Source organism: Ascidiella aspersa, chromosome 1 (genome assembly GCF_963924565.1).
Source record: "Ascidiella aspersa chromosome 1, kaAscAspe10.2, whole genome shotgun sequence".
Taxonomy (NCBI): domain Eukaryota; kingdom Metazoa; phylum Chordata; class Ascidiacea; order Phlebobranchia; family Ascidiidae; genus Ascidiella; species Ascidiella aspersa.
The window spans coordinates 5,685,232-5,709,384 of NC_139447.1; the positions used below are offsets into that span (position 1 = coordinate 5,685,232).

The 24,153-nt window shown below is 43.2% G+C and overlaps 1 protein-coding gene across 2 annotated transcripts in view; it reads left to right on the top strand.

Moving 5' to 3' along the window:
* LOC146166722 (uncharacterized) overlaps nt 1–24,153 on the top strand; it is a 38,369-nt gene that overhangs the window by 12,060 nt on the left and 2,156 nt on the right. Inside the window, exons 4-10 of one of the 2 annotated variants that reach the window (XM_083393182.1) lie at nt 9,295–9,383; nt 11,723–11,800; nt 13,882–14,118; nt 14,737–15,690; nt 16,619–16,962; nt 18,762–19,148; nt 22,894–23,836. In XM_083393182.1, coding sequence (XP_083249308.1) covers nt 9,295–9,383; nt 11,723–11,800; nt 13,882–14,118; nt 14,737–15,690; nt 16,619–16,962; nt 18,762–19,148; nt 22,894–23,836 — 3,032 coding nt within the window. Of the gene's footprint in view, nt 1–9,294; nt 9,384–11,722; nt 11,801–13,881; nt 14,119–14,736; nt 15,691–16,618; nt 16,963–18,757; nt 19,149–22,893; nt 23,837–24,153 lie in introns of both variants that reach the window. The other variant, XM_083393254.1, reaches the window with a different exon arrangement.

Genomic DNA, 24,153 nt, shown 5'->3' on the forward strand with positions numbered 1-24,153 from the left:
TGTGGTAAAAGTTCAAAAAATTCGGGTCCTGGTCGTCGCCGCCGTTGATTTTGCAAAGGTTGAAACGTGACAGGAAAATCGTGTTGCCGAAAGGCTATAAGAGTGTCCATTAGGCAAACTGGCGCAATATCCCCGTTTAGCTTAATCGCTTCCACGGTACAGGATGCAAGCTGACCGTCTTGACCGAAAATAGAGTGGTTATGCAACAGGTGGCCGGTCTTCTGTTTGAATTGTAACAGTGTACCACCGCTCACCGGACAACAGAGAGAAATGTGTAGTACGATTTGTTTGCCTTCTGGCCAGGATTATCAGTGAAAAGGAAGTAAAAAATAGAATTTAACAATTCTTCCAAGCCAGATAAAATTGACCTTTCGGAGGCGGCTATGATTGTTTGTTTACATTTGTACGGGTGTTCAGACAGCAAAAAAACAGTATTGTGTGTTTACTATGGTTTGTTTTTTGCCCGCAGTAAAATTAAACAATACATAAACATAAACTAAGGCCAAACGGTTGTAACAGTTCAACAGGTTTAAACAAACCTTGAAAATTCTAGTTGTTAGAATGTGGTCACACTATGAGTTTAGCAATAATTAAAGCCAGGATTGAACAGTTTTGGTGGTAACTAAAAAAAAAGTTTAATAAGGGACTGTTTTATTTTTATTTTACGCTGTAAAGCTTTGTTGACAGTTTAAGCTTTATATTTCAATTTTTGTATGCCATGAGTGGTGAACAACGTGGCCCTTAAAAGACACAAAGGTGTGCCACTAAAATTTACACCCAACGGTAGCTTTTCAAACTCGATTTTAGTGTGTTAGTTCTGTCAAAATGATGAATTCGCAGTCATTATGTGAATTCCTATTTTGGTTAATCCTTGAAACGAAATTACCAGTGACGTAATGCATCGTGGTATAGTTATGGTGTGACGCCGCTGTCTGAATCGCGGACCATTTTAATGACTGGGCCGCAGATTTACGCTCGTGTACGACTGTTCGTGCTGCTGTCAACAAAAATCGCGAATCGACTTTTGGGTAGTTTTGCGTTTGACGTAAGACCGGTTATACGTGATTTGTAATGTTTTCGCAGAGTTGTGTTTAAAAACTGATGTAAGCTAGCCTATTGAAACGCCCTAGGTACTATAGCGACTAGTGACTAGTGACTAGAGGCTAGTTCTTGTTTTCGAACCGAGGATGACGTAAGCTGAAAAATATTTAGAAACCAAGAGCTTAGTCACTACATTTTTCCGACAAAAGCGAAATTATCTGTTGGCGTCGTTTATGTACAAGCGGTTGCGGTTCACAGCGCGCTTCGCCGCCACTTCGCCCCGAGGCTTTTAAACTGCGAAGGCTCGTTTTATTCTTTCGATACGTGATTGACTTTTGGCGACGGTCGACAGCAATAGCCTAAGGGCCGTAGCACAAGCGTTCTCGACAGGACGTCTCTTCGTAGTTTACTTGTAGTCGTAGTGCTGCGAGTGCGCTTGTGTGAGTTGGCCAAATATCGCCGCGGTGTTCGCCGAAATCGCGCGTCCTATTTTCGTGCGCGTTCAACATGTTTTCGGTATGTTCGTGGCTTTGTTCCTTTTACGCGATCTCCGAATATGACCAGAGGCTCTTTCATCTCCGCGCAACAAACTTGTAACATATGTGCGTTACGATATCCACCCGTGGTTGGGTCTGACAGCTTAGCGGTTAAGTGATTTGAATATTTCTTTCGATGAGGTAGTGATGTACCCAAGGCAGGTTTTAAGCTTGCGAGGGCAGAAAAATTCGCTTCCTGATAACGTTTAGGTTTCGGTTGCTATGTGCGCAGAGCAGTAGATTTATGCGCTTCCTCTATCGCGTAGGTTTGATTGCTTTTATGGGCTTACAGTAAACAACCTCGGCGGAAGCGAAAGTTTGCAGTTTTTGCAAGATACGTGTGCTTAGTGTCGGGAGCACGCTTCTCGCCCGTTTTGCGCGTGTTAAAAAATTGGCCACAACAGAGGCAGCTGCGACCGCTTCGTTGGTCACGCTTCTTTAACAGCAAGCATCTCGCCTGCAGCAGGTTTTACAGCGCGGTCACACGACGGAACTTTTGTGTCTCCTGTTTTTTGATGACGGTACAGTGGCCGGACCTTGTTGTCTTGCGGGCGGGTTGTGACCGTCAGTCATTCAGACGCAGACCTAACCAAGAAACGACAGAGTTTCACCCTATCATTAACCCTGATGAGGTCAACTGGTATCTGCTGCCGAAACGTCGGTTTATACTTCGTTTACACCAGAAGAGCGATTCCTATCTATTGATATGTTGCCAGTTGTGGCTAACTCTTTTTTTAAGAAAGACTTTTAAGATGAATTTTGAAGCGAGATGCCATGTAACTTTAAAACGCCGCTGTGTACGACTGTAAGTTTTTTCGCTCGAAAAATGCATTTTGTTGAGACAGTTGTCGCCGGTGTTGTTTACATTTTGTTGTCTGCCAAGGGAATAAACATTGAGTGCGTTTTAGATGTGGAAAACGTGTTTTATCAGGTTGACAATTCAATGTATTGTTTGTATTGCCTGATACGTGCTACGAGACACTTTCGTTTCCTGGAGTTTAAATTGCTTAGGTTTTATCGCTTACATACCACGATAATTTACAGCGTCTGTCGGTTATTGCAAAGGTTCTTGATATTAGTTAAAACCCATGGTATAAAAGCATTCGTAAAGCCGGCGATAAAAGGTATGTCGCAAGTCAATTTTTTCTTATTTGATGAAATTTTGAGGGAAAGTTTGTCTTTAACTTTCGCACAAGGTAGCTGGAAAACGCGCCCATTGTCTCCTCTGGTAAAACTTCCGCCAATTTACCACAGCGTATCACGTGAAAGTGTTCTCCTGATCTCCATGCACGCGTTCGCTTGCAAGCAACTAAGTTCTTCCGTGAATGGCGCGTATTCACTGAGTCGTTGCCACGAACAATGCCGAAAATATGTCCTGACAGTCACGTGCTACGCGCCCACAGAAACCGGAAAGTTCTAAAAAGGTGTGTGACGCCTATTGGCCGATGGACAATGGCTTGCCTGCAAGACAGCGTCCATTGTATGGTTGGTACGTGTTGTGTGTCATCGCCTGAATCGAGCTAAACACCTTTGTATAGAAGACTTAGCTTACTGAGAGGAACAATGGTGGGTTGGAGATCAATCCCGGGCGGCAAGTGGGATTTTTCCAAGCCCTGCATCGGGCAAATTGGATGTCACGACCGCGCCGCGTGACAAATAATATCGTGATGCTTGTAAGGGCCGACTTAATTGCGCTTTACGGTCGGTCCGGAAACAGTTCGGTTTCAGGGCGCTTTTAGACATGTCAGGCTGAACGTTCTGGGCAGCGCGGCAAGCCTTCGGTTTCCGAGTTATGTCTTGGACGGCTCAGCGAACGGTTATGGCCCGCGGCTATTGCGTTATTCGCTTGTATGTCGTCGTCTGCAACACGCCTGAGGCATAAAAAGCACTATTTAGGCGTTTCGTGTCGGTCTGTGCTGTTCTGTTTGTTGCTTAGGGTTTTTTGAACCACATATGAAGGTACACTTGTATGGTGTTTCGCTTTTGCAAATTCCGAACCTTTTGCAAAACGCAATCCCCCTAATTTATATGCACAACACTTACAAACGCGTACTATTATTAAAAGGCAGTTTTTTTGTCGCTGATACACACGTCGGCGAAACGTTTAAATTACTGAAAATTTCAAAAAATGTTTAAAGAAAGTACAGGAGGCCATTTTGTGCAGTACATAGAGTTGAGTGTTCTTTAAACCGTTTATGTAAGTTGTCGTTAAGGTTTTGTGTTCGGCTACGATTTGACATACACACAAGTTGATTTTTTGTAACTTTTGGGGCCAAATAATTGTAATATTCATTTGGCTTGGCGGACGTGGCGTGGTAAACCGATTGGTACATATCGATTCGTTACTTATTGACAGCACATGTGTTCGTCTGCAATAGAACAACGAACCCGCATTATATTATTCCTTAACTGGGCATTAGTCTACGCTAGTGGTCGACAAACTGTGGGCCGCGGCCTAAATGTGGGCCTTAAATCAACTTTTAGTGGGCCGCGGGCTAGTTTTAAAATTTCAGTTTTGTGTTGAGTGTGGGCCGCGTGATGGCAGTGACCTATAAACGCTACAAAGATAACTTTGAGACTACACACTTTTCGCACTTTACGGAAGATGTTTTAAGAGCAAGTGTGACGTAACTTTGCGATGTTATTTGTTTCACGTAGTGGGCCTTCAATAGCTCTTGAAAGAGCATTTTGGGCCGCGACAAAAAACAAATTGCCGACCCCTGGTCTACGCCATTCTAAACCGGTAACCTCTGACGGAATTGACGCCCTTTTCGATTGCTTGCTGTCGAGCATGCAACGTGGCGTGAAGCAAGGTCGTAGACGTAAGGTCACCGGAAAACGCCATTAGGATTGCGCCAGTCAGCGGGAACCCGCGCTGCTTTACGGGTTCAGATCGGCACTGCGAGTTCAAGCTGCTTCATTGTTTACCTGCTCGCTGCACGTTCGCCAGTTAGGATTTTTAAAGCCAAATTAAAAAAATGGGCTTTTTTTAAACCTCTTTGGATTTTATTGTTTCAAAAAAAATCCAAATTAAATTTGGCTTTTCTCGTTTTTTTTGGTTTTATTTAAAAATTGTGTTGTGTTAAAAAGAGATTAAACTAACACAAAAAGAGAAAAATTACCCCCCAAAAAAATTTACAAAAAAAGAAAAAACTAAGAAAAGTTGCCACAAAAGGAAAAATTGTATGTACCAGCATGACTATTGCATATTTTTGTTTATTTTGGGAAAAACATAGGCTTTTTAGAGTTTATAGTAGATTTGTTTTTTTTTTGGCTTTTTTAAAGGTAAGTTTGGCCGTTTTTTATTTTGGCCATCTAGCAACCCTGGTTCGCTGAGGCTGTTCAGTTAACTTGCGACGCATAAGAGTCGCTACGGCTTCGCTATTTTGTTTTTTTCCGAGTCGTTATTAACACTCGTCACCGCACGCAGCGCCGTCGGCGATTTTCGTATCGTATATAGATATTGTGACGTCACGCGTGACGTGTGCACGTATCCTCCCCGACAGGCGAACCAAACTTTCGCCTTGGTGAGCTCTGCGTTTGTGCAGAGTTGTTAGTAGAAAGCCGTCTGTGCTTTCAGATAATGTCCCCGAGTAGTTATACACCGCTTGATATTGATCACAGCCACTAGCTATAACGCAAAGTGGTTTAGGTGAACCAACTGGTGGCATACGGCGTTTATTCCGGTTTTCGCGATTTATCGTTTTTCACTTTCACGTTTTGCAGCATCGCAATTATACAACAAACTTAGCAATTAAGGTTCAGTTCACAACGCAAAGTGGGCCAACGTCTACAGAATTACCTATATTATCGCCGACCGCTGTGAAAATTCTACAATTGTGATAAATGGCTACTGAATCGCCAATACTGTAAACTAAATCATTTGGCTGTTATGAACGTAACAGCGATGTCTATTTTACAAGTAGAATGTGTTTTTATTCGCATTGACAGGCCATCCAACACATTTAGACCAATTCACAAGCTTAAAGTCGATCCCGCCTAGTAGTAGGCTATTTCGACCAGTTGTTTGTACTGCAGATCTCCCTCTGTTAAGCTTCGAACTATCATTAAAAAGGCTGCTTTGCTGTGTGTACGCGAGGCGGTATGCGAAGCTGCAAATCGATTTTCTGCCGACATTGAAAGCGCTGTAGGCACAAATCGCTTCCTTCAAATTGACGGTCCTTTTTTAAAATACGACTCTTCTTAAGTTGCGCAAGAAAAATGCAATGGCGGACGCAACGGCGTTTAAAGAATTTTAGAAGAAGTAAAAGTCTTACGTTTTGTTATTGGGTATAGCTGCCAACTAGATTTAATCTGTTTCGTCGTGTATAAAGAGCTTGACATTCACACAAGGATCAAGGTAAAAACGTAACTGCACGTGGCAGTCGTTGTTTCGTCGTGCAAAATTGCAAATTTGGCGACACCGAAAGCTGAAATAAATGCCTTGGTGCAATGAAATTTAGGTCAAATTGAATCGCTGGCTTTCCGCAAAAGTTCGCCAGAATGCAACGCATAAGTATTGATCGTCTGGATGCCGTCACTCTGCGGTTTCCGTTTGGTGAAGTTTCTGCAGTCGATTGGCTCTGTATGTTTCCTATTGGAAATGAAGTGCACGGGCAGTCGCGCACCGTTTCCTTTTTGCTCGGCTTTTATTTTCGTTTCTGATTTGCAAGTCGATCGCGCGCGTCTTTGGAAAGGCCATTGCGATTTTTCAACTGTCGCGTTTTTAGGGTGTTTTCGTGTGTACCATATCAGCATATGTAGGCAAGTGCCGGTTCTTCAATTTTGCCATTGCAGAGCGCAGATAGATTTCTGCAGGTAAGGCTCTTTTTGTGGACTTTTGTTGCGGTAACACAGGTTCGGTTTCGGTTTTGCTCAACCGCCGAGTTCTAACCTTTAGCGAAAATTTAACAGCAATTTTCTTTTGTTTGTATTCTGAACGTGTTTTTCTCTCCACCGTAAAGTGCCTCGCCGATTTGGCGGACCAAGATCGAAAACGAAACTCGAGCTAAGGTAAACAGACGAAACGCTCTAGCGCGGGCCGGCATTCTTGCTCGCCTTCGCAGACGTGTTCTATCGGCGCTTTGGGTTTAAATGCAAATAGACCGTGCTAAGAGCCCACAGAGGGCTTTCAACTTTGGAGCGGCGCTGTAATTTGCATCGTAGGTAAACTGCCGGTAAGAGGCAACGCTAGTGCTAGGGGCGGGAATTAGTCCCTGGTCGATTTACCATTTAGTTTTGGCGAAAGTCTCAGTAGGCTAGAACTTTTGGGGAAGCATTTATCCCTTTTATGCTGAATGAAACACTATTAAAAGTTGAAAGGTTTACAACGTAGCATGTGAATTGGACTGTTAATCCACTTCGTACTTATAAAACGACAGTAAGTATAGCTAGTAATAGAGTTTGAACTTAAAAGAAACAATTTCCTGGTCCTGGCAGCAATCAGCAGTGCACACTTGTGTCAATGTGAAGAAATCCGTTTCACGGCCTACAGTTTCCAGAGAAGAGAGGCATGAAAATAAAATGCATTAACTGTCCGCTGAAAGATTAGGCAGCCAGGTCACCCTTGTAAATCACCCAAATAAATCCGATACAGCAAGGCAGAGTTTGTCTTGTCGAATTCAGAAGTGCTCCATTCAGTCCACCACCAAACTTACCGATGTGGTTCCACGCTTTACAACGAGGTCTCGGTTAGATAACGAATGCGTCGGTTAATGCAGTTTCTGCTTTGGGTAGGCTGGCAAATGCAACTCGTGCGAGCTTGGTAATTGCTCTTGTGTGATATCAAAGCTGTTTGGCGGTTGAACGGCAAATGCTGTATCGTTTTGATTGAAAACTGATGGGTTTAGAGTAGTTTGCAGCAAACTGCGGTTGCGGTTTTTGATTACAAAAATGTGCTAGTCAGATTACGTTGTGAATTTGATTAAATACTGAGAACTGACGACGTGCGACCTGTTGTTGCGGCTTTTTGCTTCAAGCAGTATGATTAAAATAAAAATTAAGATGCTTTATAGATATTGATATAAATATAATTTATTTGGGACATCAATACACAAAAATCCACGAAATTATAATGTTTTGCAATATTTGACGTTTCCGGAAGACAGCGAAAGGCTGTAAAGTTCATCGAGTCGGCTTTCTCCTGGTTTAGATTCAGTTCAAGAAATAATTGTAATGTAAATTAAAACGATAAATTCAAATACATACATTACAGACGTTACAGACTTCCCTACAGACTTTAGAAACGTTACAAACATTACAAGCAGTGCAAACATTAACCTACATTAAATTACCTACATTATCTAAATTCCACAAGTTTACATACGCGTTGCAGATTAGACGAACGGCAATACACTTAACTAGATATATTTTAAAGGAGTAGGGATATAGGACTGGTATAGGGAAGTTGGTGTTGATTGATCTTTAGGTACAAATTGGCGACCTTGTTCCTGATTTGTGGCTGTGCCTTGACTATATGACGTGCTCGCGTTCGCGTCTGTTCGCTTTCTAAACAGAACCGACTGCCAGCCGCGGCACACAATGGCAAAGGTTCTACCCGGGGTTTTTCCAGGGCTAAGAATAGACGCAGGTAGGCCTTATCGACTAACCCCTTCTTCAGCGCCGAACCTTCGGGTTTTTTGTTGCTCTGCGCGCTCTTAGAAGTTGCAGATAGTTTTTGGAAGGGTCCCGTCGCACAGAAAAGGAGAAGTCGTATTTCGATTTGTTAGCGTTGCCTTGCGAATCGGTCTAGCCTTATTTCAGCAAGATCCGAGACTGCCAGAGTGTTTTAATTATTGTTGGATGTGCTCAAAGTCTGCCCCCCACAGAAACAGTTCACACAAGGCGATTTGCGCCGCATAGTCACTCTATAAAGCTCGTTTAATCTCCGTTGTACAGACTTAATCCGGTATAATATTTTTGGTTGATAATCAATGGAGAAAAGTTCAGACATTTTGTGCCCGGCCCGCCGGCGTGGTTTTCTGCCAGCATTTTAGGTATAAATCGTTTGCTCTAAGGAAATAATTTGCAAGCCACAATAGGTTGAAGAGTTAACGACGGGTGCCACTTTTCATTATTTCTAAAAGAACGGGATTTGCAAAAGCGGAAGCCGTATCTCTGCGCATTTGATAAAGGCAAATTCTCCCCCCTCCTCCATATATATAGGCCGCCCGCAAGGCTTGCGTTTAGATTTAGTTGCTGCGAATTTACGCGTCGTCGGCCAAATGCAATCTAATTAATAAGCCTAAAAGCAGGGTAAAGGCAATTCTTTGTAGATTTTTGTTTGTTCAGTTCGATAGTTTTTATGGTACAGGCAATTGTTCGTAGATTTTTCTTTTTGTTCAGTTTGTTTAGTTTTCATGGGTACAGGCAATTCTTTGTAGATTTTGCTTTTTTCAGTTTGTATGATTTCGAGTTTTTATGGGTACAGGCAATTCTTTGTAGATTTTGCTTTTTCAGTTTGTATGATTTCGAGTTTTTATGGGTACAGGCAATTCTTTGTAGATTTTGCTTTTTCAGTTGGTTTGAATAGTTTTTTATGTCTTTAAGCCAGCAAACTGTTTCGCTTTGCGATTCGCCTGGCAGCTTGGCTAAGGTCGTGTATTTTGTTTTCCCGTTGCTTCTAGCTTAAGGTTTATAGCTAACAGTCACATGCACCAAAGACCCCGAAACGCGGCAGCTCTTTTAACGACCTTGCCTGTTTCCGTCCTCTTTCAAGGCCTCGCCCCGATGCATCTGGCTGCGCAGCTCAACAACGCACCAGCGATTCGTCTCCTTCGACAGGCCGGAGCTGATATCAACGTTGCGGTAGGTTGAGTAGTAAGCAGCATAGTAGCTTTGCAATTCGTCGCATTTACGTAGGCTTGCGTTTGGCCGGGTTATCTTGCAAACCGCTGTTAATGCATTTAGAACAACAGAAAGACCCGACCATATGATGTAAACGCTACACTTCTATTTTAGATATAATTATGATAGGTTGGCACTCCACGGATCTGTAATGTAGATAGTTTTACTCCGGACAAAACGAATTGGGTCCCGATTTATATAAGTGAAGTTGAGATATATTCAATTCACATTATCTGAAGAATAATATATTTATATAATGGGAAACCTCATTCGGTTTTCGTATTTGCGACCATCACTGTTGTAAACAAGTCAAGTCCTGGCAATGTTTTTTTTTTCAACATTACCAAGTCCAGCCCTAGTCCAACATATTGCCATAGAAACAAAAATTACACTATTTTATCTAAAACTATGGATTTACTTTTTTCTGCGCGTTATTTCACGTACCTACACTTAATGTTTTACGCACCGTGAGTAGAAACATTTTACCAGAAAGGCTTTGTTTTGAAACTGCTCTGAGTAAAAGCAGAAGTGAACTATACTGTATTTTGTTTCGTTACGTCGCATATCGAACTGCCGAGGTAGCAACCTAGTTGCCAAAAAGGAACTTTGTAACGTTTGTAAATGCGTTTCAACTTGTTTAAAGCGCTACAATTATTTAGGTAATAAAAACGAAACTAAATAATTTCGGGCGATATTTTTCTTGGGCTGCAAAGATAAGAACGGGAACCGTCCCGGACTGCACAATACACAAACAGGAACTATCCCGAAACGCAACAGTAATTAAACGGCCCGTAACCATAAGCAGCAGCACACCTTTCGTAGTTGTGTAGCGTTACCGGCCGGTTTCTGGGAACTCCGTGCTGAAGGAAATATTTGCCCAGTGACGTGGATCCATTGTCGCAAACGCTATCGCCTTTGTGTCTCCAGTAGCAGCGCCAGCAGTAGAACAAAGTAGTCATTGATTGATTGCCCCGGGTAGGAACCAGTCACCTTTCTACAGGCTAGGGGAAGTACGACTCTGGTTACAATAACCGACTTACTAACTCCTTTTTAGAATCGGATCATTTCCAAAGTAACGACCGACGCGTAAAATTTAGCCTTCTTGTACTCGGCGCAGTTAAACGTAAAAAGAACTGTAATACCCATTAAACGAAATTTGCATAGCGTAATTTGACTTGGACTTGCTATGGAAATGACTTGGTATACGACTATACTTGGCTAATTTTAATCCTTGTTCTGAGACTTGATTTTCTATTTCTTGAAATTACTTGACTTGGCCGCCAAGTCATATCGAAATTCATTGTTTACAAAAAAAAATAGCGTTAGTTTAAATGGCACTTATTCAAGTGACATGCTGTCTTACTTTAGGTTCCAATTTTAAATGACACACTGTCGCCGTTTCAAAACGTATCAATACGCCAAAAACATATTTGAATCCAGAGAGGGAAAGGCAGCCTTTCACTATAAGCGTGGTCGTTACACTTGCCTACTCAAACTCGCGTTTGGTCACGAGCAAAGCTCCCTATTCGAAACCGTCATAAACCGCACGATCGAAACTCGAATTCAGTTAGGAACGCGTTCTTCATTTAACTCTTATGCTGAGTTAGGACCGAAAATCGCTCAAGTTAGTTTGTGGTTTACAAGTATGACGGGACCTTTGTGGTTATTGTAACTAAATTGGATAAAAGGAATCCGACTGCGTTTTGGTTCAAAATGTGAAGCGTGTCTGATATGCTACCAAAATAACATGTGCTTGGTAATAAACATCGCACCAATTGTAGATGTGTTCGTGTTGGTCTGTGTCTTATTTTACCAACATTAAACGACGAGAGATCTATTTCTTTTCTGAAACGGAAAGTTTTACGTTCACCTTAACTCGAGTTCATTATTATTGCACAAAGCTATAGTAGTCGCTCAGTGCAAATATCGAAACAGCCCTGAACCGAATTTGCAAAACTGCTGCTCGGCGGCGGACTTATTTGCATACAAGGTTCACATTTACATCTTACCGTCGTCTAAGCGCTTTCATAAAGGGTGGTTTTGATGACTCATGCCGGTCGCCATTAGGTAAACAACAAGCGAAAATTCGATCTTAAAAGCCGGCCTCAGTTTCGAAGCGTTCTTTTGCCCAGCTTGTGGTCGAGATAGAAATTTCGCGCAATTGACTCTACGGTTTCAAGTTACAGGGCTGACGAAAATCGCAATTGCCAAAGCGCGCCGTGAAAGGATAAGTTGGCGGAAAGCGGTCTAGAGTTTCAGTCAGCCGACATCAATTGTGTTTTTTCTTTGTATTTCGGCAGGACAATAAAGGCGGTGCTTCTCCGATCATTTTGGCCACCAGAGGGTCTCGGAGAGAAGCGGCACAAGCATTGCTCGAGGTAAGAGGGGAGTCGGCATTTTAGAGAATAACAACCTTGTCAAACAAAATGTTTATTAGAAGATATGGCCTTGTCCGTGCAAGTTAAATAACAACACTCCGCTTTAATTGATAAAGTTTGTCTTTACTTTTTATTTTAACCATAGTTTTTATTTTGCTTTCGAACACAAGACCTACAGAGCAAATTGTAAAAAAGATAGAAAACATAAGGTAAGGGGCAGTCGACTGAAGCGACAAAATCATGTTGGAGTATGGGAAATTTTATTTTGGTAGTAATTAGCGTCAAGCCTCAAGTGTTAATACAAAATCATACCAACAAACGAATGAAATTTCTAGAATCAATTGTCTAAATTTGGCTAGAAATCAAAATGTAGCTAGAATCATTTACCTGATCATTTACGCCAGGCATGAAAAACCGTCAGGGTTAAAATTAAGGATTAAATAAAAACTAAAACTACACCGACACCTGTGCTAAAAGTCACTGGCCCTTGACTCTGACAAACGTAAGGAAACCAGGTTGTTGTGGTATTTTTCTGTTTGACTGCGCAGTACCTTATAGGCAAAACAAAGAGTCCATAACCCGAAAACGAAAACTGCAGACGAATCATTATAGCCAAAGGTTCGGAGTAGGAACTGAACGCAACTTCAACAAAACAATGCCGAAAATTAGCCTACGTCGCAAATACGCCCAATCCTCTCTAATAGGCTGCCCGCATATCAGACTTGGACAACTAGATAATTCTAGTTGTGTGTTCTAATTCATTGAATTAGAGCAAAATGTGGCTAATTCTAATTCTAATCTAATTTATGAATTGCCTGTGCGCTCTAATTCTAGTTCTAATCTAATTCGGATTTTTCCAAAACTGCTACTTTGTCCAACGGCATTTTTAGTCACTCAGTTGAAACACAGAATTTCAATTAAAACTCTTTGGTTGGAACGAGTTGTATGTAATTTTTACAGTATAAAAAGCATAAAAAGGGTTTACCATTTACATTCTTATAAGAATACTTTGCGATTAAATTAAATTGCTTGTATGTGATTTTAGTTCAAATTCGTTTTTTTAAGAATTCGGTAATTCTAATTCTAATCTAATTTGAGAAAACTCAAAATGATCTAATTCTAATTCTAATCTAAATTGAAAAAACTGAAATGCTCTAATTTTAATTCTAATCTAATTTTAAAAAGCTAAAATAAATCAAGTTGTCCAAATCTGCCGCATATGTCCCCCTATTCAGACGCAAGCATACCGCGCAGGCCTATGGTGCTTTGATTGTTGTTGCTTGGAGTCGGATTTCGTGTCTCGACCTTTTCACTTTTGATTCGCTCGTTCAGTTAGAGTTCACATTTCCTGCGTCGATTGCATTGCGTTTGATAACTGTTATCCGTTTATTGTCCCACAAACAGGGGTAATCAATAAGCAGGATACACAGTGTACCCTGAACTGATCAACCCCTTAAAGAAAAAAATCCCTGATTAATAACCCCGTTTAATCTTCTTTGGTATATTATACCTTAAAAATGCTTTAATGGCAAACTATACTCCATGGGCGGAAAACCTTGACCTCGCCCGGATTGCATTCCAGTATCTTCCCGCCAAAGAACTTAGGCGTAAAATGCTTGCCCATAACTACGCCAGTGACATCATTTGGCGTGGGATATCGCCGGCCCAGAGAATTTAATACAACAAGTAGGCCTTCTAGCATATTTATAGTAAAATTTTAGCGTACAATTTCGACCTGAATTTATGGTTTGAATCTTAGGCGGCCATAATTATGGAATGCAGTCGGGGACCCCGCGGGCCATTTGTTGACCGGAAAATATGACTTGAGAACAAGCGTTGCTCATGCACTAGAAGTAGATTTTGACCAAATATTCGGGTTTACATCACATTTTCAAATCGCGGTTTCAGCCAGCTTACCATCGACTGCGCTACTCATGCCCTAAGGAGAATATTACGAAATATCAGGGTTTAAATCACATCTTCAAGTCGTGATTTTAGCCAGCTTAGCATCGCCTGCCCTACTCGTTCCCAAAGGAGATGTCCTGTTGCGTTTTAACAGGGACACTGTCTCTTCATTGTAGCTCGGAGCCAACCCCAATCTGCGCACAACCTACGGTGAAACCGCGTCACAAGTAGCCAGCGCTCGGAGCGACCGCGCCCTCAGCGAGCTTCTCGCCTTCTACGACACACCCTATGACGTCAGCCGACAGTCGGCTGCAGCTGCTACGTCATCACACCACCCCTCGTCCTCCACCACAACCGAAAAAAACGACTTCGAGTTGCAAACGCGATCCGGAATGTCGCAGATCGCTCGAACGGTGAGTGGTTTTGACTGAGAACTTCGATTTGCGTGTTTTTCGTGATCGTCAGAGTTTCAGAGACAACCGGAGGCGAGATTTTTTAAGTAAGCTTGGGCGGCTTATTTTCGATCATTGAAAATCGCCGCCCACACGCACTCATTTTTTATTTTTTCTGCCATTGCATGGCCAGTGATTTCAAACGGGGTCTTTTCTTCACGTGTAAGTTGTTGAAAGAAATAAATTGCATGAATAAAGTGGCTTTCCGCTTACGCTAAAGTATGTATAGGCTGGCCTATGGTAAATACGGACAAATTTCGATAGACGATACAACATGAAAATAATAACGAAAACATTTTTCTGCCAAAGTTACAAAAGTATGACGTAATAAGAATATCAAAGCCCATACAAATAGGTATCATTTTAAACGTTTCGAAAAGCGTTCAAAATGATACCTACTTCTGTATAGACTTTGATATTCTTATTACGTCTTACTACAACCTCCAACCATTATGTTACAAAAGTATATTTTAAAAGAAAACAAAGCTTAAAACTTTTCCTTGCAAATCTTGAAAAAAAAATCACCCGCCAACTTGCAATAACTCTGATGCCTAATCCGCTCGTTTCCTTGCCGCCTAGATTTACCCGCCGCCGAAACCGGACATCCACGCCGCCGCCTTCGGGTTGCCGCAAGCGCCTCCTAGCGGAGGAAATGGCGATATGATGACGTCATCACAGCACCGCAGTGCCGCCAGCGGCGACCTTTTCCTTCCGTCGGCGGTGAAGGTGGAGCGAGCGTCGCCCAGCAGAAACCCACCGCCCTTTCCCGAGCGCAGTGGGCAAAACCGTCGTCAAACAAACGGCGCTCTTTTGAAACGGGAAGTCCAAAAGGACCGCCAGCTGCAGCAGGAAAAACTACAGTTCCAGCAACAGCAGCAAAAAATACAGCAACATCAGAAACTGCAACAGCAACAGGCCGCCGCCGCTTTCTTAAACCACCTGCACCACCAGGTTCCGTTCCTGGTGCCAGCCACCGAGCTGGTTCCACAGTGCACCACGCCGCGTCACAGCACCCTAACGCCTGGATCCCAGGCCACAGCCGGCGGCAAAAGAAAGGCGCCGCCGCCGCCTACTAGAGCGACGCGGACACCTCCCCTGAAGCAGCAGCAACAGCAGGACCAGCCTCTCGATTTAAGCGTTAAGCGCTACAAGCATGCGCCTATGGAACGGGAGGCACCACTTCCTGTAGCGCAGCACACACCCCAACAAGCCCGCCGCGATCACATAGTCGCCGCGTCGCCAGTCCAGCCTACCTCGAAACTTAACGCCTCAGCGCCCCAGCCGTCACGTGACAAACCTCATACCAATCAGCATCCGCCACCGCCGCCGCCTTATCCTCACCTGCAGTCTGTTATCATGTCAAGCCCAAACGCTGGCGAAGCGACTGGCAATTTAAGCAACGTTAACAGCAGGCCGCGGCGATATCGCAGCGACGACGGGTATCACGAGAGCGCGGCGGGAGGCAGTATCCTCTCCGACGTGGAAAAACAGGCCTTAGATCGGAGGAGGAGCGCTCCGGATGGAGTAAAGCGGGTAGGTTGTGCAGTTTGCGCATTTCCCTGTAAACGCAATTGTTGTTGTTGTTTGGGCGTTGGAGTGTAACTTGTGCGGGCTTACTTTGAAACGAAACCGATGTTTTGATAATAGGAGAAAGCCGAACAGTGCGGGCTTTGGAACTCTTGTTCAACTTGCTAGCTTAGTGTCGCCTGTATTTGCGTAACAAATATAGATACGTGGGAATACTATGCACGTATCTGTAATGTAGCTCGATAATAAATTGCAAAGCCAAAAAGGTCGAGTAGATCGACATCATCATGATTAAGACGTTTCGAAACGAGCTTATATCATCTTCAGTTAATGTGACTAAGGAGTAATTAATGTGACTAAGAAGGACGCAATCGTTGTCATTCTGAGTTTCTATAAATTCCAATATAGATCTGAGTTTCTATAGATACCAATATAGATCTGAGTTTCAGGGTAGAAGTGTGAATGGAAACTGATGTTGGCCATGTTATAAAGCACGGTTAACTAGAGGGCTTTTTTCCATGGTATGTCGCAATCTAGTAAAATTTGCCTCCATTCATTGGACAGCTGCCTATGACTAACAAATCTATTTTACTTTTGCCAACTGGATTAGGAATACTTCCATGAGACAAGCCACAAAAACAGGCCAAGGTTTTTAAATTCTAAAATGACCAACAGGAAAAATCAAATGTTTAAAACGAACTTGTCAATTTTACTAGCTAAGAAAAGCGGGGAGTAAAATTAAAAAATGATTAAATAACCTGAACCCTGCCAGGCAGGCATTACCAGGTTTCATCTCCGACAAATTTCACTCTGGCTGCTAAGGTTGTGTTGACTATTTTCCCGTAGCAAAATATTTCAGGCCACTGCTTTTTATTTCATTTTTATCATAACTGATAAACGTTGATTTTATTTCGTCTCTTCATTCTTCATTTAGGCGTACTCAGGTCGACGTCAGATGGACCTCCACTCCTACACCGGGTGTCTTCCTCCCCACTACCTCCACCTTCTAGAGTCTTCCGGCAACCTCCCGATCCGGGCCAACCACGTCCTCCGAGACGTGTCCGACATCTTTGGCTCCTCAACCTCCGGCGCCGCTCTCCCTCGCTTCCCAGGTTCGTCGTCTTCATTTCCGACCTCCGCTCGCGGTGGGGAGTTCCCCAGCGGCGGATCAGCGGTGCCCACCAGCGTCATCGTGATGTCATCGTCGACGTCATCGTCAGCGAAAGGCGCGGAACTCGGGCTTGCCTTGGAACGACGCCTTGCCGATAAAGGTTGCAGGTTGTTATATGATTTCTGCCTTTGTTTTCGCCAGGGAATGCCCTACATAAGTGGTTCTTGACCCGTTTCCTTGTTGCACCCAGTCCCATGTTAACAACTAGCCCCCCCCCCCCCCCCCAGAGTCTATGGCACTTAGTTACATTTAGTACATGTTTTATGTTATGTTTATGTCATTTTGCAGTAAATAATTTCAATTTTTCATGAATGTGTTTTATAACTTTTTGTAGCTTGATTTGCAAAATCATGCCCTTTTCTTGTAAACAGCCTTAGGCAATCCGGCCGTGGCTGCACCCCTTTCAAATCGCCAACCAATTTTTGCACCCTATTCTAGAATTGCCGGCATAACAAAACGATTGTAATTTTATTTTTATTGAAGTAACACACGTACCCCTGGTTAAGACGTACCCCTGGTTAAGAATCCCTGCTCTACATGTTGCAAAAACACAATTATTTTACATCAATGCAATCTTAGTGAAATAAACCACTGGAAATAAATGTAGATTCAACTTGTTGATGAAGATTACTGTCTGTTGTTTTATTTGGTCAAGTTAAATCTTGGACAAATTGCAAAAAAATACAATAATATGTAACGATAGCGATAGCTACCTGTGATGTGATGTATAAGTACAACAGCGGTATAAAGAAATAAATGTTGCAACACCATTCATACGCAGTTATATTGGCATGTTTTCCACCAGGCTTCGGTCCACACATACATGCAATTTAGATTAAAATATTTCGATTTCAACGTGCTTAAGTAAATATATAAACAGCATGGGTTTTCTTGACAGTTTATAAGAACTCCAACGTTACACTTCGTAGTGGTTTCACTCAGTTCTGCTTAACATACAGTAGCTTCGAAACGGCCACAGGGCGAACAACACTAAAAACCACTGACTACCAAATCACGATTTCGCATCTGTCCATAACTTCGCTGAGATGTCTCACAACCGAAATCGCGATGATGCATTCCAAAACGAGTTCTAACTTCGATGTTTGTTTGTTCCATTATACGCTCGGCTGGAAAGCACCAGTCGAAATAATGACAAGCGCCGAGTTACCGCACGTTTCGACACAAACACGACCCCGAGTTTAAACCGAGAAACCAAACACTGAATCAGCGAAATTGCTGCGGGGTCATTCATGAAATTATGCTTAGCGCGCCGAAATAATTATACATTGAAAGGAATGAATTAGGATAGCAAACACGTATTCAGCGTATTATTAACTCAAACTGGTGAAATCGCTGCAGGGTCATTCATGAAATAATGCTTAGGCTTGCCGAAATACCGATACGCCGAAAATGACGGATTAGGACCCTTTCTAACGAGAAGGTATGAGCGTATAATTAACCCCGTTCCGGAAGCGTTCGCCCTCTAAGCAAAAGTGGACTTATACTACAAGCTCTAGTCTACATGACCTGAAGTGCCCCTTGACTAGTCAACTGTAACGCAACGTTAACGTCATGTGACTTTGTACAACGCAATTAGATTATTTAGTTTTATTTGGAAATGTTTGGTCAAGGTTTTATAATGATCTTAAAAATTAGTTTTTGACTTTTTAGAGTTTTGACCAAACTAGATGCTTTAAGTTAATTAAGTTCGTTGCATAAGGGTGTTGGATTTAAGAATGATAAAAGTTCGTGTTCTTATTTGTTTTCATTTTGCGTTACTCAGACACCACAAAGGCGCACTAAAATCCTTTCTACTGTTTTCGTTTTATTTTCCCACAATTAAGGCACGCTAACAAAAACAACAACAACAACAGCTGTTTACAATTTCTGCTCTCTTCCAAGGTAGAAGTCCGCACGTGACCACCGGCCGCCATGACGTCACCACGAACGACGCACCTTGGCCGCCTACGTCATCATCATCAACGTCATCGTCGGACGGGCGTCGGCCGCGTTCCGAACTGACCGAAATGACCGGAGGGTCGTCCGGGTTCGCTCCGACCGAAGTGCGAGCGACGAACCGCGACGTCACGAGCGATGACGTCAGACCGTTTTCTTCAAGCCGCCGGAGGTTTCCCAAGCTGGGGATGACTCACGTGGCCTCACCGAGCCAACGTCATTCTTGCCCCGGGTGCACGGCGTGGCGCGAAACCGCCGACGGCTCATTTTCTGATCGTCACAGTCAGCAGCCAAAGCAGCAGAGGTTCTCACTCAACGCAATGGAGCCCTTCAAAAAGTGAGTGAGCCGTTTTTGTCGTCGCCAAATGAGAAGATCGGGTCTGGCGCTCGTAAGACCCCCTCGTTTAACGCGTAGGAATGAAGTTAAAACCGAACGCGTGAGGATACACCTAGAGTAAACGCAAAGTTTAAAAAACGGTGTGAAATAATAGTTGAGTGACAGCGGTGGTTGTCAAAGTGTGTTCAGCGATATACCAGTGTCCAGTGTGCCTGAAGAGATTTGTAACTGAGAACCGAAACGTTTTCTATTTTAGAAAAATGAACTATTCGTGTTTTCTAAAGCATGTAAGTTGTCATGTGAGGCCACAATGCGCAGTATCCTTTGGAAAATAATCTCTTTGGTATTTACATATTTTAAAGCATAATGGTTAAAGGTTGTAGTAAGACGTTGCAAGAGTATCAAAGCCCATACAGAAGTAGGGATCATTTTTGAACATATCGAATAACCCTTTTATTTCAACATCAATGTATTTTATTTCTTACTACGGTTAACTTTTACTTATAGCTTGATAATCCGTTGAGAGGTGTAGAATGTAGCTTGGGCAGGTTATTTGCATACTCGCTGGATTTGCCTTAACGCTTAGCTTTGCATATTATAAGAAGGACGTTATTTCAGGTTAGCTTTTTTGTTAAAAGTGTATAGAATGGAGTTAGATCCAAGCTGAAAGCATTTACGTATAGAGGCTGATTTTAACTTGATTTGCTCTCTAGTTAAGCTCTGGCTAAACGTAATGCTCAGAGTGATTACTTTTACATGCCTTAAATTCTCCCGAGAGGTGAAAAATAAAGTCAAGCCTAGTTAATTGCACGCAGTACCTAGTATTAGATTACCTTTACTCGGCGTTTCTATGCAAAGCAGGGCAATTATTTCTGGTCAATCGTATAATTAAAATGTTTAAACATAATTTTTAAATGCATTTATGGATTTCCGCTTAAGCGCATTTGGAGCAACCCTGCAGACGTGCTAAGAGAGAGAAAATTAGCGTGAGTAAAGAAGTTAGACGGACCCTTTTTTTGTTTCGAAACTTTGCAGATTTTAACGTTTCCGGAGAAAGCTAATTACACTGAATTTTCAGTCAATGTCCGATTAAATTTGTAGCCGTTTTCTTGTTTGGGCTCGTTTGCCCACAGAGGGTCACGTATTTCGCTGTACTCTTTAACACGCAAGTAAAAAAGGCTGCTTCGTTGTAAACGGCTAATGGTCAGTGAGCAGTGCCTAGCACATTGATGGCTTACGAATGTCAGAAACGCGACAGTGCAGCAGGTCACTCAGTTGTTTACTTTTACAGTAGAAAGGCCTGTTTATTGAACTACATGAATGGTTAGTTAGTTGCCCAAGGCTTCGATTCGAACGATGGTGTAGAACGGTTATTTGGTGCGAATGCTACCATCCATTTTCAAAATAATAAAACCTTTTTCAAAATAAAAAATTCCGCGGGGCAGCCAACGAGGAAATGACGCCATTCGCGGTTTTTATTTTGGCGAGTTTCGATTCCTCAGTTCTTGAAAAACGGGAAAACATTTCGCTTTGCCTTCTTTGTGTGTCCACAGAATAGAGAATAAACAGCCACATCACGATTTTGCTCGCTGCGAAACTCAACTGCGGTTCGACATTATGCCAAGCGCAAAAGGCCCAGTTTAGTTAGGGATCACATTTCAAGCTAGTTATGCGCTGTGAGGCTGATTTGGTTTCGTGTTTTCGAGTTGTTCACCAATAGAGGCGCAAAGAGAGTGAGCACATTTCCGCTTCGACCAAAGAAAAACGATTTTCGAAGAGTTTCATATCCGCGCTCGATTCTTATGCTGGCGTTTCGAGTAGGCAGCGCTGACGTTCATATTTGCGCAATGGCCAAGGCGAGCGGTTGATCGTAGAGCAGAGTTTTAAAACGTTTGAGGTGCTTAGTTTCACCCAATCGTGACAAAGGCGAAACGCAAAGTGCAGCTTCAGTGAACTTGTTTTTTTTTCTTTCTATCGCCAAGACGTTCATCCGTTCATGTATAGCAAAATCGTGTTGAACGTAATTTTTATTGACGCAAGGCAAAACAGACGCCTTGAAAAAGTGCTTTTGGTAGGTAAGCCTGCAATTTAAGGATACTCTCATTATTTGGAGGCCATCCTTTTAACTGAATAAATATAATAAAGGAAAATACCCAAAACATTTTCAAATGCTAAAACAATTATGTTTTTTTAAGTCCTGGTTAACTTATTTGTTAAAAGATACAATTTAGTAGACTTTGACTGAAAATATTTTTGAGGTCGTGGAAGCCCGTTTGATAACTTACAGTGATTAAAATCGGCATTTCATTAAACGAACAACAATAAAATTTTTGAGACATGGTCAGCAGCGCTACAAAACAAACAGGCCGGTGTTGTCACCGCGGTTCGCCGCCGACGATTTGTCACCTTGGGGCATTTGAAACAGTGGAGAAAATGCCCTTCCGATAAAATCCTCAAGATTCCGACACGACGCCAGGCATCCGACCGCAGCAACGCTAATCGCCGTTTTTGTGGCTGACGTTTATATGGAAAAAATATCAACCTATAGTTTGTGATAAATTTTGCCTTCCCAAACGGATATGGACTCAACTGGGATGTTACTGTTCAAGGCCCAACAACGCCTTTTATAGCAATGTGCGAGACGCATCGTGACGTCACACTAGTTGTTTACATTCGTTTTTGTCGCTGTTTTGGCCCGAACAAGTGCTTGGTTAACCTTTGTCGTTTTCGCTTGTTTTGGCCAACACCGACACAATAGCTTTAAGGCATTTGCGCTCGTCCCAAGTGATGATTTGAATTACTTCTCAGTCACAGTCGCATTAACTGAAGATGATACAAGCTCGTATCGAAACGTCTTAATCAAGATGATGTCGATCTACTCGACCTTTTTGGCTTTGAAATTTATTGTCAAGCTACATAACAGATCCGTTCATACTATGCCCAAGTATGTTAGCATCCATTAATGCTTATGAATGCGTATAAAGGCCTATAGGGTTCACGAAAGGCCCACGATTTTTCCTTTAGGTTCCAAATGAAATCGAATCCAGTGGGTTAGAAATAACTAACTAACTAAATCTCTGTTTGCTGTCAATAGGAAATGCGTTGGTGCTAACTGCTGGCGGTTGCGAAATGCGTGGTACGGTTTCGGTTTCGTGTTTATTATGTTAACGCCCTTAAAGCTGCGCTAATTTGTGCGAGCTCCTGATTTTACATTTGCCCTCCCTGAGGCTTAAACTAGGCAAAAAGATCAAAGTGTTTTAATTTGATTAAAGTCCAAGTGTGAAAAATTGTAGGCTAACCTTAAACGAACTATCGCAGTCGGGTTAGCATACGTAATTATCAGGTATTGCACATTTCACATATAGTCTTGTCTTGCGTCAGCGGAAAGCAGTGAATGCGGAACGTCTTCCGTGTTACGCAGCTTGAGTCCAGATTTTAGACTTGTTGAGCAGATGACTTTAAGGATCAGTAAACGCTTGTATGGCGATGCTTACTGTTGCAGCGAAATAGATAGCAGTAGAAGCGCTGGGGTTAAAGTGGTTTGCAGCAAATTCAGAAGATTTCAGTGGCATTTTGACGCGCGCGGGGACTTCCAAATAAAAACCGAAAGGCTCCAAACGCTAATTCACAGGCCACATCATCCGTCCCACAGCTTTGCGCGGATGCGATTCGGTTTCGCACACGCAAGCGAAACGACGTGACGCAGAGGCCAAAAGAATTAACCAGTCTCGCTGTTGTCGCGCAGATACGTCACAGCCTCTTCCGCGTCATCTCCCAAGCTTGTGTTCTGCTCTGAGCTCGGCAAACGCGAGATCGTGCTAAAACGCATCCCCGTGCAACAGAAGCAGGCACTGGCCGCCACCGATCGCCAGCAACACCAGGAAGTTTCGACTCCGATTTCAACCATGGAAACTGGCGTCGGCGCCAAAACCCCCACCGCTGCCGCCGTTTTAAAGCTCGGCTCCGCAGAAACTTCCCCAGCAATTCAGGAAGCGCGGTTGCTGAGCGCTCTATCCTCAGCAGAGCGACACAGCCACGCCCAGCTGCTGTGCCAGCCCGCCTTCCACAAGTCGTCTTTTTCGGACACCGACTGTCCGGACGCCGCGTCATCGTCTTCGGACGATTCCGGCACCGACGTCACTTACCCTTCGCTCGATGGCGTCGGCGGCGCGAAACCGCGCGAACACGCGCGACTCGTTCGCAAGAGTTCGCTCGACGCGAAGTTGGAGCAATGGCGAGCGCGCAAACTCGACCAGCACCAATCACACTACGAGCGCGCGTGCGCACAGGACCCCGCTATTGCGTCATCATCTCGTGACGTCAACGAGCAAGAAGACCTGCTGGCCAACTCCATCGAAGATTCGGACAGCGAGGATGAAGGCGACAAAGCTGTAGCTGCTTGCTCGAAAGCTGCGCGCGGCGTGGCGCCACCTGCCGACGGCTTTCCAAAAATCATGCTGGTCGCTAGTGTCAGGCCAGAGCAGATGGAAACTATCAGCGCTCCACGGGTATCGCCAAGCAGCGGCCGAGTGCAGAGAAAAACACACAGGAACCTGCCGGCTCGCAAGCTGCCGTCCCCTGTTGGTGTGATCCCGGTAATGGGCAACCTCCAGGCTCTGCACTACAGCATCTTGCAGCAGCAGAGACTCCAGCGCGAAATGTTCCTTCATCATCACCACAGGAGCATGGTAAGCGTTTCTTGTCATGAGGCTTGATTAAGTCGCGGTTCTAACATACTGTATAAGATACAACATAGACTCGAGGAACCCTGAAGCGTTTGTTTCCAATCTAACTAATAATTTGAAAAATCGTCTTGTAGTCGAGCTATTTTTCCACTAATTCTACTACAAAATTACTTAAACCCAGTAACTTTTAAGTGCAAAATAATAATTAAAATCCTTTACAATCTCACTTTCATTAGACCAGTCCATGAGTGTGAATTTAAACAACAACGCTACAAATTAGGGCTCTTATAGGATTCAAACAACGTAACACGATTGCGTTA